At 44.2% G+C, this 19,000-nt stretch overlaps 1 protein-coding gene across 3 annotated transcripts in view; it reads right to left on the bottom strand.

The window, feature by feature from the left end:
* The window catches only part of ICA1L (islet cell autoantigen 1 like), a 91,366-nt gene that overhangs the window by 39,932 nt on the left and 32,434 nt on the right, over nucleotides 1-19,000 (bottom strand). For all 3 annotated transcript variants that reach the window (XM_073551505.1, XM_073551507.1, XM_073551506.1), the window contains 7 exons: nucleotides 18,222-18,390; nucleotides 11,018-11,090; nucleotides 7,429-7,552; nucleotides 4,802-5,000; nucleotides 3,913-4,038; nucleotides 2,935-3,033; nucleotides 2,171-2,250 (listed from right to left, as the gene is read on the bottom strand). In XM_073551505.1, the coding sequence (XP_073407606.1) occupies nucleotides 2,171-2,250; nucleotides 2,935-3,033; nucleotides 3,913-4,038; nucleotides 4,802-5,000; nucleotides 7,429-7,552; nucleotides 11,018-11,090; nucleotides 18,222-18,383 (863 nt within the window). In that variant the 5' untranslated portion in view covers nucleotides 18,384-18,390. The remainder of the gene's footprint in view (nucleotides 1-2,170; nucleotides 2,251-2,934; nucleotides 3,034-3,912; nucleotides 4,039-4,801; nucleotides 5,001-7,428; nucleotides 7,553-11,017; nucleotides 11,091-18,221; nucleotides 18,391-19,000) is intronic.

Here is a 19,000-nt window from a genome sequence, read left to right as displayed (position 1 = left end):
TACATACCAGCAAAGGGGGGTGAGGGGAACCATGCATACCAGCAATGGGGGGGGAGGGGGACCATGCATACCAGCAATGGGGGGGGACCATGCATACCAGCAATGGGGGGGAGGGGGACCATGCATACCAGCAATGGGGGGAGGGGGACCATGCATACCAGGAAAGGGGGGTGAGGGTGACCATACATACCAGCAAAGGGGGTGAGGGGGACCATGCATACCAGCAATGGGGTAGGGGGACCATGCATACCAGCAATGCGGGGAAGGGGACCATGCATACCAGGAAAGGGGGTGAGGGTGACAATACATACCAGCAAAGGGGGGTGAGGGGAACCATGCATACCAGCAATGGGGGGGTGAGGGGGACCATGCATACCAGAAATGGGGGGGGAGGGGGACCATACATATGAGCAAAGGGGGTGAGGGGGACTATGCATACCAGCAATGGGGGGGAGGGAGGGGGACCATGCATACCAGGAAAGGGGGGTGAGGGTGACCACACACACCAGCAAAGGGGGGTGAGGGGGACCATGCATACCAGGAAAGGGGGGGTAAGGGTGACCATGCATACCAGGATAGGGGGGTGAGGGTGACCATGCATGTCAGGATAGGGGGGGGAGGGGGACCATACATACCAGCAAAGGGGGTGAGGGGGACCATGCATACCAGCAATGGGGGGGACCATGCATACCAGCAATGGGGGGAGGGGGACCATGCATATCAGCAATGGGGGGAGGGGGACCATGCATACCAGAAAAGGGGGGTGAGGGTGACCATACATACCAGCAAAGGGGTGAGGGGGACCATGCATACCAGCAATGCGGGGAAGGGGACCATGAATACCAGCAATGGGGGGGGAGGGGACCATGCATACCAGCAATGGGGGGGGAGGGGGACCATGCATACCAGGAAAGGGGGGTGAGGGTGACCATACATACCAGCAAAGGGGGGTGAGGGTGACCATGCATACCAGCAATGGGGGGGTGAGGGGGACCATGCATACCAGCAATGGGGTGGTGAGGAGGACCATTCATACATTCATACCAGCAATGGGGGGGAGGGGGACCATGCATACCAGCAATGGGGGGGACCATGCATACCAGGAATGGGGGGGAGGGGGACCATACATACCAGCAAAGGGGGTGAGGGGGACCATGCATACCAGCAATGGGGGGGGGAGGGGGACCATGCATACCAGGAAAGGGGGGTGAGGGTGACCACACACACACCAGCAAAGGGGGGTGAGGGGGACCATGCATATCAGGATAAGGGGGTGAGGGTGACCATGCATATCAGGATAAGGGGGTGAGGGTGACCATGCATATCAGGATAAGGGGGTGATGGTGACCATGCTTACCAGGAAAGGGAGGTGAGGGGACCATGCATACCAGGAAAGGGGGGTGACGGGACCATGCATACCAGGAAATGGAGGTGAGGGGGCCATGCATACCAGGAAAGAGGGGTGACGGGACCATGCATACCAGGAAAGGGGGGTGACGGGACCACGCATACCGGGAAAGGGGGGTGAGGGGGACCATGCATATCAGGACTGGGGGGTGAGAGGACCATGCATATCAGGATTGGAGGGTGTATTATTGCATTATTATTAAAACTTCATAAATATACTACATACATATTCTAGAATACCCGATGCATTAGAATCGGGCCACCATCTAGTAAAACTATAACTCCAAAAGCCCTGACAGCAGAGTATGTTTTCAGAGCAGCTTGTGGCTGACAAGAGATGTTGGAAGTTGTAGATTCCCCATAGCTGGAGCCCCAATGGTTGCCGAACACTGCACTACATATAAGGCTCCACATACAGTTTCCTATCAGTGTTGGTCTTTGGGGCAGTGGATACGCTCTATCAAATCATCCAGACTGTAATAATCTATGACAATTCTCTACAGCTTGTTGTGGATTGGCCATATGTGCACATTTTTATTGACATAGAGAGCCATTATTTTCCAGCGGATGAGAAAAATTGCTATGTTAAATCCTTGTCTTCTTCACCAGTAGGTGTCTGGTTCCCATGTAAGGAGAGGTTTACTGTCAGTAAGTAGAAAGGCACCTCCAATTGTTCATGAGGAATGTATCCAAGAACAAATACCATCATCCAATGTAGTGACACAATTAGTGTACATTTTACACACTGCTAGTCTCCACTCACATGTGATTATCTACCAATTGATCATCCTCACAGCTCTCCGTATGTTCCACATTATCCTTTCCAGAGTTCTGTTTGGGAGTCTGCAATAGATAATTTGCAAATTAAGACCTCTGACCATCCTCCCTCACTACAGAGGTACTTTATACAATAGACAGTAGGAAACATTCAGTAACCGCATCCTCTATAAAAACATGTCTTCAATGCAAAAGTGAACAAGCAAACGCGTTTCAGATGGAGTCTTTAGTCATTAAATAAGTGACGAGTCCGTCTAAAACGCGCTGTTTCACTGTATCTTGTGAGTTACGACTTTTTCCAAAACTTCTGTAATAAAGACAAGTTTTTATAGAGGAGCCTGACGCTCCTTTCTATTTCTACCTTGCTGTCTTCACTAGGCAGGATTAACAATTCTGCCCCAATATGTTTAACATTTACCTGAAAAGCTGTACGCAATTTCACAGCCGCTCTGCTACAGCACTGGGACCTAGGAGGTGACACCACAGCCATTGTCTACAACGCAAGATCAATAGAGGAGCATTTCCTGGACTAATTACACCCATACATAAATGCATTACGGGAGGGGATGCATTTTAAAAAATAAATAAATAAAGAGGGCACTCATTTTTTTTATGTTAGCTAGACTCAATAAATGCTAAGGCAAATTGAACATAAATCTCTCTGGACAATTTTCTAAATATTCGTTAGCTTTAAAAAGCAAGAATATAAATTTACCATACAGTTTAAGACAAAAAAAATTTATAATAAACCTTCAGATAAGCTGGGGTATAAGGAAGCATCTCTCGAAAGTCTTCCTGAATTTCAGACATTAGGTGTGCAGTCTTCATCCAAAAGTGCAGAAGTGTTGTCTGTAGAAACAGAAGTCATTTATATAATGAGCTATGGCCACCTAACAATAATCATGCATAGGCATAAATAGCAGATAAATGGAAAACCCTTAAACCCCTTTAAAGGGAATCTTTCACCAGATTTTTTCTACCCTACCTGAGAGTAGCATAGTGTAGGGGCAGAGACCCTGATTCCAGCCATGTGGAATTCCAGTGATTATTTCTCTGCTGCATATCTAGCAGTGCATTGAATGCTGAGCTGTGTGTAACCCCATCCCACCACTCATTGACAGTTTTCTGTGCACGCTGTGCATAGGCAGACAGCTGCCTATCAGTAGTGGGGCTATACAGAGCTCAAGAATATGGAGGTCTACCTGGCAGCAAGTTAACTAGTCTTCTAGTGATAATCTCACTATGCAGCCTAGTAAATGCTATATTCCTGGAATCAGGGTCTCTGTCTCTACGTTATGCTGCTCTCAGATTAGGTTGTAAAAACCTGGTGACAGATTCTCTTAAAGCCAGAAAGGTGGCATAAAGTGTCTATACTAGTCTAAACCTTCTTGTATAGTCCTTTACATTAGGAATCAAATATGGGGCTGGAGGGAGCTTTGCCAGTCTGTAGGCATAGAAATAGAAGAGAAATATTTTATTTGAAGTTCTGAAGGTATAGGAAAGAGAAGGATTGTATTGTCCCAATGTATTTTTTATGCTGACATGATACTATGACTGACCTTCGTGCTAGTTTACCATTTTACTTTTCTTTCTTTTTTTTTTGTATTTTAATGTATATTTAAAAAATGGAAAAAGTTTGTTCAATAAAACTGGATTTCAATTAAAAAAAAAAGAAAGAAAATTGCAGAGAATATGAAGGTACATGTTACAAGGTGATGCATGATGTACCTGATAGGATGCGAGCGAATGTGATAACAAATTGCACCGGCTCGCTCCGAGAAGGTCTACTTTCTGGCATACATCCATTTTTGTCTTATCGAAGTGGCTCTTAGTAGTTCTTACTTGAAGTTGAACCTGGAGGAAAGGAACATTAATATAAGCTCAGATCTCTAAGTTTTGTGATGAGCCATGACAATGTCATTTATTGAGTTACACTCATCTAGTTAGGAGATTTCTGAGGACAGACCAACCATAACTACTGCGGTCAATGGTCAACCTAATTCTCCTTTCACAGTCCAGGGCAGCCATCTTGGTGGCCATGACTGTGCAATGTCTGGCTAATGCAACATGGACAGCAATATCTGTAGCAAATATGAGACATTATTATTTGTTTTTGCAATTAATTCAAACATCTTTTATGCTACGTCTACATTTCAGAATTGAAAATATGCCAGCAAATGAAAACTGAAATGTCTGAGCCAATAATTAAAACACTTTTGCTCTGTGAAGCAATAATAAATATAGACTTCACAGTCCTTTTTTCAGCACATTTCTATCCTGGCACTAAATGTAACCTTGTACAGTATGACTAGAACGCTGCTCTCAGTCCTGACTGCCTCCACTACTTGGGGCTTGTGCCATCAGAGTCGCTAGCTTTGCTATGCTCCCTTTCATAACGCACATTCATTTCTATGGGAAGTACGCAAACAGCGTAGCGCAGCTGCATTTGCCTGTTTTTTTAACACCGTTTCTGACGGCCAAGACCTAAAAGCTGTTTTCAAGTCGACCATGAAAGGTCGAGATGAGAACACTTTAACCCTAACAATGGCAAGAAGAATTGTTTTTTGGAAATAAGCTTGTGATTTCCAATGCAACTGTTTCCGAGTATGTTTCTGACCTTTCTGAATTTTTCCATCTGCTTGTAGGTGTCAGGGTCCAGCTCCTGGGATACATCCTTCATCCATAGTAGAGCCCCTCTGTACTCTGTCCGTGCCTTTTCCATTTGGTTGATGGTCAATAAGGTGTCCGAGACTGCTCGATTAGTAAAGGTGTCCATTTCTTGCTGAAGACGGGAAAGTGGAGCACAAAGGGCTAACCTGATAATGCAAAAAAGGTAAGTTCAAAAGGAATATGCCAGCAGGTTTTTGCTATTTAATCTGAGAGCAGGATAATATAGGGAAAGAAAGCCTAATTCCAGGGATGTGATACTTACTAGGCTGTGTGCTGTAGTCTTAATTCAAACAGTGTTTTATCAGCAGGAGATTATCACTGCCTGACTGTGTAACCCTGCCCCCACCACTGATGGGTAGCTTGCTGCAAGTGTACACATGATGCTGCCAATAAAGGGTGTGGGTGAGGTTATACATAGATCTGCATGGATGCACTCAAAGCTACACCAAGCATTCAAGTAAGTGATACATCGCTGGAATCAGGCTTTCTTGCCCTATATTATGCTGCTCTCAGATTATATAGCAAAACCTGCTGACAGATTCCCAGTAATCATCATTTTAATCTTATATATAAATAGTATAGATGACAATTAGAAACTTTGTAGTATATCGTATTAGGGTAATCTGATTCTTTCTTCACCAGGACTGGTCATTTCCATAATTCTCAAATTTATAGGTAACATCTGTATTCAGTGAAGACAGTTTGTGGCTACTGATGAGATGCTATGTAGACCAGAAGGGGGAAAAGGAGGCAGGGGCTCTGTCTCTAGCTCTTCCCTTCTATACATAGAATCTTATCAGCACCAACTGCCATCTCATGTCTCAGTAATGGGAAAATCTGTCTTCAATTAACACAGATTTTACCAGTAAATCATTATGAATGATCAGTCCTGGTGGAGAAAGAAGCAAATTTATCTAATAAGATACATTGCTATGTAGACAAGTTGTTTCATTTTGTGTACACTATTGATTTAAGAAATATAAATTAAAACAATTGTTACACTTAAAAAAAAAAGTAGCATAATGTAGAAAAATAAAACACACAAATAAGGGCCCGAGTGATTAAAGTTGACATTGTGCATGCCAGTCTTAAGAAGGCACTGCTGCAGAAAAGATCCGGCTAATTTATTACAATGTGCATGACTGCTAATGAATTAACTGCTTAGCGGCTCTGCCAGAAAGGTTAAAGTGGAGTATATTTTGATGAGGGGAAAAAAGAGGAAGAGTGGCACTTCCAGCGGCTCAAAACAGCAAGGATTTTATTTAGCAAGCCATAAAAAAGACAAACAGCGTTAAAAAACTGATGCCCTCAATTATTGCTACCGCTTTTTGCCTTCCATGGACTCTAATCTTACAAGTGTGGTGAGCTCTAACCACCCCTTTGTTTTCTATATTTTGATCAATTTGCAGGTCGGTTGTGCCACAGCCTGTCTCACCCAAGCACCGACTACTTTGGCAGAGCTAGCCAGGACTGATGTAAAAACAACAAAAGTCATAACATTTTCATTTGCACAAAAATATGTGATATTTCAAAGTGCTTTACGTCAGAAAATATTCCCACAAAGACTGAAGAGGACTATAATAGCATCGGTGCTATAGCGATAATGGATTTTATAGGGAATCTGTCACCTCTCGGGATGTATATGGGCATACAGGTGATAGAAATTTTACACTATTCCTACCTGTAAGCGTCATATTAATGGACTTGTTGTTGAGAATTCTTATATTCTGTCTGTGTGCTGATGTCTTCCAGGCTCTGGGACGTGCAATGCCTGGAAAAAATCTTTGCCTCCTGTCCTCATTACAGTACTACCCCATCCCACGTACATCAGTTATGGCCACCCAAACCCTGCGCCTGCGCCCTCCACTCCCTCACTAATACATACCGTACCTCATCCTCCCTTCTATGGGCGCTGCATTCAGGGATCTTCTGCGCAGGCGAGTCACTGTGACCTCCGGCGTGCACACTGATAATATGCTCTCCCCACTTCCTGCCTGCACAGTCATCACTAGGAACCATGTGTACAGAGTGATGACTATGCAAAGAAAAAGTGGGGAGAGCAGCTTATTGGAACGCATACAGGAGGTCACTGGAGCGGAAGTCACCGTCGCCTGTGCAGAAGATCCCTGAATGCAGCGTCCATAGAAGGGAGGATGAGGTATGTTTTTCTGAGGGAGTGCAGGGTACAGGTGCAGGATTCTGGCGCTGTAACTGAAGTGCATGGGAGGGGGGTAGTAATCTAATGAGGACAAGAGGCAGGGATTTCTTCCAGGCACTGCACACCCCGGAGCCTGGAAGAAATCATTAGCATACAGAAAACATTTCTCAGCAACAAGATCATTAATATGAAGCAATGAAGAACATAGGTAGGACTAGTGTAACATTTCCATTACCTGTATGCCCATATTAATAGGTCATAAACGTACCGGGGGTGACAGATTCTCTTTAAATGTGAACAGTTGAGAATCTCTTTTTTTATAACCTTCTTACAACCCATTTAACATTTATGTTGATAAATATATAATTTGCAAATTGTAATGTGCCCTGAATGAGTAGATAAGGGTAATCGTATACCTCTGGCCAGCAGATGAGCACAAAGCATTGCCAGTGACTTTCATCATTTTTCCAGCTCGTGTGCTGTTTTGCTGAGCATGTACTTTCAGGTGCAAACCAAAGTCATTTTCTTCAAGGGACAGAGCTAGAAAAGAAAAGACAGCATTAAAGGGAATGTCTTCCTTCCAGGGTCGGACTGGCCCACTGGAGGACCGGAGGATTCTCCGCTGGGCCCAGGCACTGACAGCTGCTGGCAAAGTGAACATAAGTCACGTGTGCCAGCGATGCGCATACCGACCGCTCTACCCGCTTGTCTTACTGGGCGGAGCAGTGACATAATAAGTCATCAGAACGCAAGAGCGCTGTTACTTACAAATAGTGTGCCACAGTCTGCAGCAGGCGAGCGTGTCAGCTGTATTATCAGTGACACCTGCAATGCTCTCTGACTAACTCTGGGAGGAGCCGCGAGCAGGACGTCCTCCCAGCGTGACGACCACTACTCCTCGCGGCTCCGCTCAGAGCTGGTCAGAGAGCACTGCAGGTGTCACTGATAACACAGCTGACAAGCTCACCTGCTGCAGACTGTGGCTCAGGATTTGTAAGTAATGAGAGCTCTTGCGTTCTGATGACTTATTATGTCACCGCTCTTACCTGCAATGAACAAGCAGGGAGAGTGGAGCAGCTCTTGATAAGGCTAACACTGATTGGCCGCAGCGCAGCCAATCAGTGTTAGCTTTGTGTCCTCTTCTCCCCGGCTGTAAAGCACAGCTCAGGTAATGAGCTGCTGTCATCCATAAGGCTCGCTCCCCTCCCCCACAGTGTAAGCAGCAAAAGGGAGATAGAGGACTCATTGCTACAGCTACAAAGCTTGAAGAAGGGCCCTACTGCCAGCCTAAAAGTGAGTAACTGTAAATGGGACCTTTAGTCTGGGGTGAGAGAGGGTTAGGAGCTAAGTTACTTAGGGATGAATGAGAGCACCATTAAACCATCTCTCCTTTCACTCGACTGACTGCACCCCCTTCCCATACATCGCCCCTGACTGAACACCTTCCCCTATATCACACGACTGAGCTCCCTCCCTCTATATCACCCCTGACTGAGCTCTCGCTCACTATATCACCCGTGACTGTACCCCTTCCCCTGTATCACCCCTGACTAAGCCCCACTCTCTATATCACCTTGACTGAGCCCTCGATCACTATATCACCCCTGACTGCGCCACCTCCCCCTGTATTACCCTGTCTGAGCCCCTTTACCTCTATATTACCCGACTGCACCACCTCCCTCTGTATCACCCCTGACTGCACCACCTCCCCCTGTATCACTCCTGACTGCACCACCTCCCCCTGTATCACTCCTGACTGCACCACCTTCCTCTGTATCACCCCTGACTGAGCCCCTCTCCTCGTGCATTACACCTGACTGCACCACCTCCCCCTGTATCACCCCTGACTGATCCCACTCCCCCTGTATCACCCTGTCTGAGCCCCTTTACCCCTGTATCACTCCTGACTACACCACCTCCCCCTGTATCACTCCTGACTGCACCACCTCCCCCTGTATCACCCCTGACTGAACCCACTCCCCCTGTATCACAATGTCTGAGCCCCTTTACCCCTGTATCACTCCTTACTGCACCACCTTCCCCGGTATCACCCCTGGCTGCGCCACCTCCCTCTGTATCACCCTGTCTGAGCCCCTTTACTCCTATATTACCCCTGACTGCACCACCTCCCTCTGTATCAACCCTGACTGTACCACATCCCACTGTATCACTCCTGACTGCACCACCTCCCCCTGTATCACTCCTGACTGCACCACCTCCCTCTGTATCACCCCTGACTAAGCCCCTCTCCTCCTCCATTACTCCTGACTGCACCACCTCCCCCTGTATCACCCTGTCTGAGCCCCATACTCCTATATTACCCCTGACTGCACCACCTCCCTCTGAATCAACCCTGACTGTACCACATCCCACTGTATCACTCCTGACTGCACCACTTCCCCCTGTATCACTCCTGACTGCACCACCTCCCTCTGTATCACCCCTGACTGAGCCCCTCTCCTCCTGCATTACACCTGACTGCACCACCTCCCCCTGTATCACCCCTGACTGATCCCACTCCCCCTGTATCACTCCTGATTGAGCCCCCTCCCCCCGGATCACCCTTGACTGAGCCCCTCTCCTCCTGTATCACCCCTGACTGCACTCCCTCCCTTTGTATCACCCCTGACTGAGCACCCTCCCCCTGTATCACCCATGACAGACTGAGCCCCTCTCTCTGTATCACCCGTCTGCACCCTCTCCCCCTGTATCACACCTGACTGAACCCCTCTCCCCCTGTATCACCCTTGACTGAGCCCCTCTCCCCCTTTATCACCCCTGACTAAAAGTTTTCTTCCCCTACTACTAACAAAATGAAACCCTTCATAAATAGTTATGGCCTTATAGGTCGCAAAGAGATTTCTGTAAAAAGTGTATTGGGGGGATGCGAGGGAAAGCGCTTTCACGATTACTCCAATGTCATACATAAGTGATCTAGGACCCCCACCACTAGAAGAGGGGGCATTCACATAATGTATTTGCTGCAGAAGTTCTACAAAGGAAATCCCACAACAAAATAACAGCAGAAATATCCACACAGATATTGTACAGATACTGCTGCATTTACTACTATGTAATGATGACCTTTACCACTGACCTGATCCTTTGTATTGCAAAGGATGAAACTGGTGGTGAATATCCACAGCATGAATTGAAATATTGTTAAATCAGCATCAGTCAATTCCCGCTGTGGATTTTCTCAGCGTATAGATGAGATGTCATAAAATCCCCTCATCTACACTGGTGCCATAACATATTGGCTTAGTGGTTAATAAACACCAAGGGACAGTTATCATTTAGTTTGCACCAAAATGTGGGCGCCAACTCCTGCCATATCATTAAGACGTGTACTACCTTATGTTATGCCCTGATATTAGCGTGTTTTACTGACCAATTGGTGGTCTTGTATTTACTTCTAAGTAGCTACATAGTGGGCCCCAAGAATGATTTTCTCTGGTGGGCTCAAGGTGCTGCAGTCTGACGGTGCCTCCTTCTGGGACTATTTGTTTTTTAAACTTAAATGCAAGTATTTTGGGATAAAGCAAATGTTCGCAATTGGTATGTATTACAAATTTTGCATCATTTTGGCTTTACAGGTCTTTAGTTTCCCTGTACATTAAAAGTTGATATGGTCTACGGTCATAAATCAGCAAAGAGCAGCTCTTCAGACTGTCATAGCGGGCCAGCAATATACAGTGCAACACAGAAGCCATAGGAGTCAAATGGTGCAAATTTTTTAATAAAACTCACTTGCAAACATTATTTTATCCTTAAATATATGCGTACAAAGTAAAAAAAAAATTATATATATATGACAACCCCTTTAACATTTCTATACCAAGCATTAAAGAAAGATGAACGATGAATGGGAATATCCATGTCCTATGTGCATATACAATTATATACAGACATCATTCTGCATATGATATACTTCCCTCTAATGAAAACATCAATTAAGCCTCTATAAATAGTCTGCATTATACACATACAACGATCTATACATACCATTGAGGGCTTGATGATATTTTTCAATAATTTTAAGCAGTTCAGATCCTGTAGTTTGAATTGAATGAAATATCTGGAGAGTGTAGAGAAAGCACACCATAAAAGTCATCATAAATGCAGAAACTACCAGTACTAAAGAAACTAACGTAGTTTATATTTCACATAAGTCATCAAGGTAGAACTGGAGCATTAAAAAAGTTGGGAGATAATTATTCAGCATTATAAAAATATCTAAATGATGTTCAATAGCTCAAATGTAATCTAAAATGATAGCCATACTGAGCAGAAATCTGTCTCTGGCAAGATTTGACTCTGTAAAAACCTTATTAAACATCATCAACATATAAACATCATCAACATATTGTACAGTTGCAGTCAAATTTATCCAACCCCTTTCTGATGATTGCAATCAAACAAGAGCAATTTAATAGAACACAAATAATTTGCCAAGTGGTTTCTCCAGATGCTATACAAAGTTTTACTTTTAATGACTACTACGCCTTTAGTACTTAGTAGAGCCACTTTGCCTGTTAAAGCCTGCTATACAGATGATGCATAGTCAGACACCAACTTCTGACAGTATTCCTGAGTAGTCTTACACCATTTTTCATAGGCAATGGCCTCCAGATTTTCTATGTGATACAAGTCAAGTAACTGTGAGTCCATTCCAGATTCTTCTGACACCAAGCCTTGGTGGACTTAAGATCATTGTCCAATGATGCCCCAGCTGAAGCTTTCTCACAGAAGGCATGATGTTTTCTTCTAGGATTTCTTGATACTTGATTTAATCCATCTTGCCCTCCACACACTACAGGTTTTAGGGCTTGAAAGCATCACCAATTCACCACCATGCTCCACTGTAAGCAGAGTGTTTTATTCTGCAAAAGCTTTAGTCTTCCTAATCCAAAAAATTCTAATTTTGTTTATTTGTTCCACAGAACATAGTCCCGAAACCCCTGGGGCATTATTTATATGGTTGAGAGCATTTTGTAGCCAACTTTTTTGTTGTCTTTGGATCAGTAGAGATGTACAAAGTAGAGATATACATGGCATAGAGAAATCCAGTATTTGGTATACACCTTACTGTGCAGACTCCATTGGAGGTTAGTTATGTTTTTGTACTAGAAAACAAGAATTAGTCTTTCCCCATAATGTACTTATTTACTTCAATAAGCCAAAGGGAGTCCAAATGCTAAACATTTGTACTCAGTTTCATCTCCATACTCCTATTTTTAGACCTGTCCTCTGCTTTTGACACAGGAGACCACTCACTCCAACTACAAAACCTTTCTTCCTTGGCATCAAAGACCTTCCCTCTCCTGGATCACCTCATACCTTTCTAACCGTATATTTAGCATTTCACACTGCCATACTTTCTGCTCATCCTGCCCTCTCTCTGTTGGTGTCCCTCAAGGCTCTGTCCTCAGACCCCTCTACTCTACTCCATCTATACCTTTGCTCAAAGTCCACTGGCCTCCAGTACCCCCTATACTCTAATGACACTCAAATGTCAAATGTCAGAAGGAGGAGGCGCGCCGAGGAGATGGCTGCTCTGGCATGAGGCTCCTGAGTTTTTTTTAGTTTTTTACCCCGTTTAATTGTTAATTCTCCCTTTGGAGCACTCACCATTGCGTAGCTACAGGATTCGGCAGAGCTGGGAGTAGTGTGGAGACTGCGATCAGCTGGGACTGGTGTCTTTCTGTCCTCGTGGAGCTCCGTGCCTGGATTCAGCTGGGAGAGAGTGAAGCTGCTGGCTGCCTGCCAACTTTCCTACAACTTGTAACCAATTCCAGAATGCAGATGATCCCGGGATAGGAAAGCTGGTGGAGTGTGCGGTGCTGGAGTTGTTCTGGAGATCTTGTGGTCCACGTGGAGCTGTAGGGCTACAGGATTCGGCAGAGCTGGGAGTAGTGTGGAGACTGCGACCAGCTGGGACCGGTGTATTTCTGTCCTCGTGGAGCTCCGTGCCTGGTTTCAGCTGGGGGAGAGTGAAGCTGCTAGCTGCCTGCCAACTTTCCTACAACTTGTTCCCATTTCCAGAATGCAGATGATCCCGGGATAGGAAAGCTGGTGGAGTGTGCGGTGCTGGAGATGTTCTGGAGATCTTGTGGTCCAGGTGGAGCTGAAGGGGTGAGCTGGGCAGGTTTGGACTGACTGTTGGCGTGTCCCCTGATGTCCCTGTCTTGTTGCACCCATGCCCTCCCCCCCAGCAGTACTGGGAGCACCCTTTATGGAAAGTTGTACATTTAACTTTGCTAAGCTGTGACTGTTCAGTCTTTATAGCTACAAGCTGAGTGTAATCATGGCCACTGCACTCTGTAAACCTACTCTTATGATTTCAAGGGACGATTTATTATTCTGGAATCATCCGCAATTTCTCATGGACTCCCCTTCTTGGAGCATGATTGCTAATTCAACAATTGAGCACATAAAATCCATTACTTCTGTGAAACCTGTGGAGGTGTACTGCAAGAGAGGTAGGAGAGGAGGAGTCCTGGCACGCCTTCGGAGGAGAGGGTTCAGAACAGCTCTTCCTTCACTCCACTTGGCTAATGTCCGTTCCTTATCTAACAAAATGGAGGAACTGAACTTACTTTGTAACATGAGATCTGATATGGCCAATTCAGCTGCTCTTTGTTTTATTGAGACCTGGTTGAATGAGATCATCCCTGATTGTAGTCTGGATCTACCTGGTTTTGTTATCTACAGAGCTGACCGTGATTGTGTAGCTTCAGGTAAACAAAGGGGGGGTGGGGTATGTCTCTACATCAACACTAGCTGGTGCTGTGATGTTAACATACTGGGAAAAGGTTGCTCTCCAGATCTAGAGTACCTTGCACTCAATTGTAGACCATTTTACTCTCCAAGAGAGTTTTCATCTATGGTTCTGGTTGCAGTATATATTCCCCCCCAAGCATCTGTTAAAGCTGCTATTGGTGAATTAGCATGCAAAATATCAGAATGGGAGAAAGGATCTCCTGAAGCATTTGTGATCGTAATGGGGGACTTTAACAAAGGAAAACTCAACCTGGATCTCCCCAAATTTACTCAACATATAAACTGCTTCACGAGAGAGAACAATACGCTTGATCACTGCTATACAGTCATAAAAGGGGCCTACAGGGCAGTGAGGAGAGCAGCAGTGGGCTTTTCAGATCATTGTCTAATTCATTTAATTCCAGCCTACAGGCAAAGGTTGAAAACATCCAAACCTACAGTTTATACAAAGAAGACATGGTCTGAGGAGGCAAAATTGCAACTACAAGCATGCTTTGAATGCACGGACTGGGAGGTATTCCAGGAAACATGCTCGGGTCTGGATGAATGGGTTGATGCAGTGTCCTCATATATCCGTTTTTGTGAAGACACGTTTATTCCATCCAAATCTGTCCACTTTCGGGGAAACAACAAGCCGTGGTTTACAAATAAAGTCAGGTTGATCCGTAAGAGAAAAGAGGAGGCTTATAAAGCAGGCGATATTACTGAATTCAAGAAACTTAGGAACTCGCTATCTAAAGAGATCAAGTTAGCCAAACACGAGTATGCAAAGATTCTGGAGGAAAGGTTCTCATCAAAAGATAATAGATCTGCATGGAGAGGATTAAGAGAGGTCACCAATTATAAAAGCCACCCCACTATAGTGAACCCCAGCAGAAGTCTGGCAGCAGAGTTAAATGAATTCTACTGCAGATTTGAGGCAAGCTCTACACACAGTGGCTATTCATCTCTAAGCTCCTCAGTATGTTCATATAAAGATCATTCATTGTGCAACACCCAAGTAGTGATCTCCGAGGCAGAGGTGATACGCATCCTAAAGGGACTTAAGGTCAAAAAGGCACCTGGCCCTGATGGTGTATCTCCAATGTGTCTGAAAGTATGTGCTACCCAGCTTGCCCCTATACTGACAAATATATACAATGTGTCACTGAAAGAGTGCGTTGTACCTCAGTGTTGGAAAAATTCCACAATTATCCCTGTCCCCAAGAAAGTGGGATCCTCTGAGTTGAACGACTATAGACCAGTAGCACTCACATCTGTAGCTATGAAAGTCTTCGAAAGAATTATGATGTCCCACCTGATAAAATTCACGCAGAAGCTATGGGACCCGCTTCAGTTTGCCTATAAGGAGAATCGTTCGGCAAACGACACTGTCAATCTGGCACTGAAGTACATTTTGGATCATACAGATGAACTGCACTCATATGTCCGGATTCTTTTCATGGACTTTAGCTCAGCGTTCAATACCATTGATCCGAATTTACTTCATAAGAAAATGGTAGCTCTCGGAGTCCCTCTTAACTTATGTTTGTGGATTTATAACTTCCTGACAGCAAGGATACAGAGTGTAAAAGTTGGACCATTCACTTCGGACACCTTGGTCACAAACATCGGGGCACCTCAGGGGTGTGTTTTGTCCCCGTTACTGTTTTCTCTCTATACGAATGATTGCATCTCTTCAGCAGACTCAGTAAAAATCTTGAAATTTGCCGATGATATGACACTGATTGGTCTCATCAGGGGAAATGCTGAAGACTTGTATCGGAGTGAGGTGGAAAGAATATGTGACTGGTGTAAAGCCAATAATCTTGTACTCAACACTAAAAAAACTGCTGAGATGGTTGTGGATTTTAGGAAAGATCAACATGAGATACTTCCAATCTACATCCATGACGAAGTGGTTCTTAGGGTCACAGAGACCAAATTCCTTGGTGTTATCATCTCTCATGATCTTAAATGGGGGAAAAACGTGGATGCTGTTATAAGAAAAGCACAACAGAGGATGTTCTTCCTGCATCAGCTGAAAAGATATGGTTTGTCTAAGAATCTGCTGATCTTATTCTTTAATGCTGTCATCAGATCTGTGATTTGTTCCTCTCTGATAGTCTGGTATGGGGGAGCCACTGCGCATGACAAACTCCGCTTACAAAGGACTTTCAGAACAGCAGAGAGAATTATAGGTTCCCCCCTGCCTAAAATCCAGGATCTTTATGATAAGAGTATTCGATCCCACGCATTGAAAATTTCATCCGATCCCTCTCACCCGGGACACTCCTCATTCCAACTACTCCCTTCAGGACGTCGCTTCAGAGTCCCCAAATGCAGCACCAACCGCCATATGAACAGCTTCTATCCACTCTCTGTTCAACAATTAAATCGTCATGTGTAGACTATATACTGTATCTGTCTTGTTAGATGTTACTTGTTGTATCTGTTGTTATATATTATGTTGCCTCTTTGCCACAAAGAATTCCTTGTATATATGTAATATGTACTTGGCGATAATAATAAATTTGATTGATTTGAAATGTACATCTTTGCTGTCCAGAATCCCAGAGTATCTATCAGCCACAGCCTCCTTATTCTCATCCTAATTCTCAATGTGGACAAAAGTGAACTCATCTTTCCTCCATTTCACCTAACTCTCCTGCAAGATCTTTCTATCACAATAAATAATATCAAGCTTTACCCTATACCAGAAGCCCACGACTTCAAAGTAACCCTCGATTCTGGCCTATTGTTCAAACCCCTTGGTAGATCGACTCATTTGGCTGCACATACCGGTAGAGGTAGACACAGGAACACTGTTTCTTTAAATCTTCCACTTGTTTAGTAAAAAAGGACTGCATAAACCAGTGCAATGTTAGCAAAACAAACTAGGCCTTCCTGGCCTAACAGGAAAAGAAAAACATAACATATAACGTATAGGACAGTCCTTGCTGCTACGAGAATCTGCCTGCTTCAGGAACAAACAAATGGTTCAACTTCCCTTAACATGAAACCAGCTCCAGATCTTAGCACCTCCTGGCCCACCTCCACCCTGAATGCTCGAGAAGGCTGGGTATTTATCCTCTGAACTCCTCCCACTCTACAGGTGTTCAATCACCGTAGCACTAAACATGGCTGATTAACCTCTTTCAGCACTTAGTGTGCTGGAGTATTTGCTAGGTTGCTATCACTGAAGGTAACACCCTTAGTGAAACATACCTCCCCTCCAGTACTTTGCTAGTGACTGTCACACCACACATACAAGTTTTTACCACCTCTTAATCAAAAATATTTCCAGAATCTGTCCTTTCCTCAACCATGAGTCTACTAAAATATTAGTGCTTGCTCTCATCATCTCCTGCCTCGATTACTGCAATAAACTCCTCTGTAGCCTACCTGCTAACAATCTTGCACCTCTCAAGTCTGTCCTTAACTCTGTTGCCTGACTAATTCACCTTTCCACACCCAATCGCCTCAAAAAGTTCTCCAGAGTATCCCCAAATCTTTGCAATTCTGTGCCCCAAAACGTCCGATTATCCACCACATTTGGAACTTTCAGATAGAACTTGAAAACGCTTCTCTTCAAGAAAGCTTACAGCCTAGAATGACCCACCTCACCACCACTGGAGCTGCCCAATACCCCTTAACATACTGTCTCCTTCCCCATTATCCTGTAGATTGTAAGTCCACAAGGGCAAGACCCTTTCCTTTTTCTGTCCAGTCTGTCATTGTTAGCTTTATCACTGTAATTTATATTTTGTATGTAACCCCTTATGTACAGCACCATGGAATCAAAGGTGCTCTAAAAAGAAATAATAATAATCTCCCTTCCATCACTGTCCTTTTTAGTGAGGCACAATGGAGACAGCACGGCACTTTGTAGAGTGAACAGAGCCTTAGTTGCATTTTTATATGTTTAACCTTCCTTTAAAAGTTTTTTAATTAAGATAAATTTGGAAATGTACACTGATTGCTGTTCTAGGGTGAAATTTTGTGATTATCTTAGACTACATTATGCATCATTTCCTGTATTGGAGAGTTGTAAGAATTATCCAGCCAAAAGCAAACATTTCTGTTAGAGGAGCCTGGAATTGTCATGCTGCTAATATAATTTATTCAGATGGATTTGGACACCTAGAAGAGTGCAGGATGTGAGATCTCCAGGCATAACTTCAATACAAAAAGGTTCTAAGAGGCTATTTTAATAGAATAGAGCTCACCCTCTATGTAGGTCCTAAAAAGGAAACTGAATAAGCCAGTGGGCAAGATCTCTAAGCACGTCTGGATACGGTACCAGCTCAGGTTTACACATAACGGTGCATTACAGTTGTAGCAATAATTCAATTATTTTGCTGTAATATTCATGTTGGGTGAATCCTGTAACCAATGTGGTCCTAATGTCAGATTTTGTATATAGTGTATACTTGTATCTCTCTACCTCAAGTTTGGCATCCAGCTCAGCATCTGATGCAACCACATGTTCATCCTCTTTCTTTCCCGTAACCTTGATTAACACCTGCTTAGTTTCCCAAAACTTCTTCTGCATGCGGCTGACCATAGATCGGTCCTCTCCTGCCCATAGCTGCCCGCTGCTGTACATGGAAGATCTGCAAGGAATCAGAGAGAGAATTATATCTTCCTCCCCAGGGCATCGCTTTCTGCTTCCACCAGACCACTGAACACTGCAGTCAGCTTTTCTGATGTCACTAAGCAAACTTCATGAATAAGTAAGAACCTCATCAAGTAGCAGATTGTGGTCACAAGCAAATAAATAAAAAATTAAACAGCTCCTGGTTGTAATGCAATGTGATCGGCAGCCACAATAAGCTTTCTCAAATGTGCATTACCGTATATCTACCTGGTAGAGAAAGAAAGAGAATGACATATACAAGGATATGAACTCCCGGATCTTAAATATAAAGTATTACGAGTCAACACAAATCTGTGGACAAATAGATATATTATATAGTGATTTTAGTTTTATGTATTTCTAGCTGAAGAGCCCAGCGTTGCCCGGGCATAGTAACTACCTATGGTTAGTTATAACAAATTATAATGATTATATCTATATAAAGCTGAGTGTAGAGCCCCGCCCACTACGCATAGCCACATTCACTATAATATCCCACATCATCCCGTCAGCAAGCGCCACCGGAAAACTACCACTAATATCCCACATCATCCCATCAGCCAGAGCTACCGGACTACTCCCCCTAA

The sequence above is a fragment of the Dendrobates tinctorius genome, unplaced genomic scaffold (assembly GCF_039654945.1).
Source record: "Dendrobates tinctorius isolate UK_male_01 unplaced genomic scaffold, ASM3965494v1 ptg000177l, whole genome shotgun sequence".
Taxonomy (NCBI): Eukaryota; Metazoa; Chordata; class Amphibia; order Anura; family Dendrobatidae; genus Dendrobates; species Dendrobates tinctorius.
The sequence above is the reverse complement of the archived record's forward strand: the minus strand, read 5'-3'. Positions and strand labels throughout refer to the sequence as shown.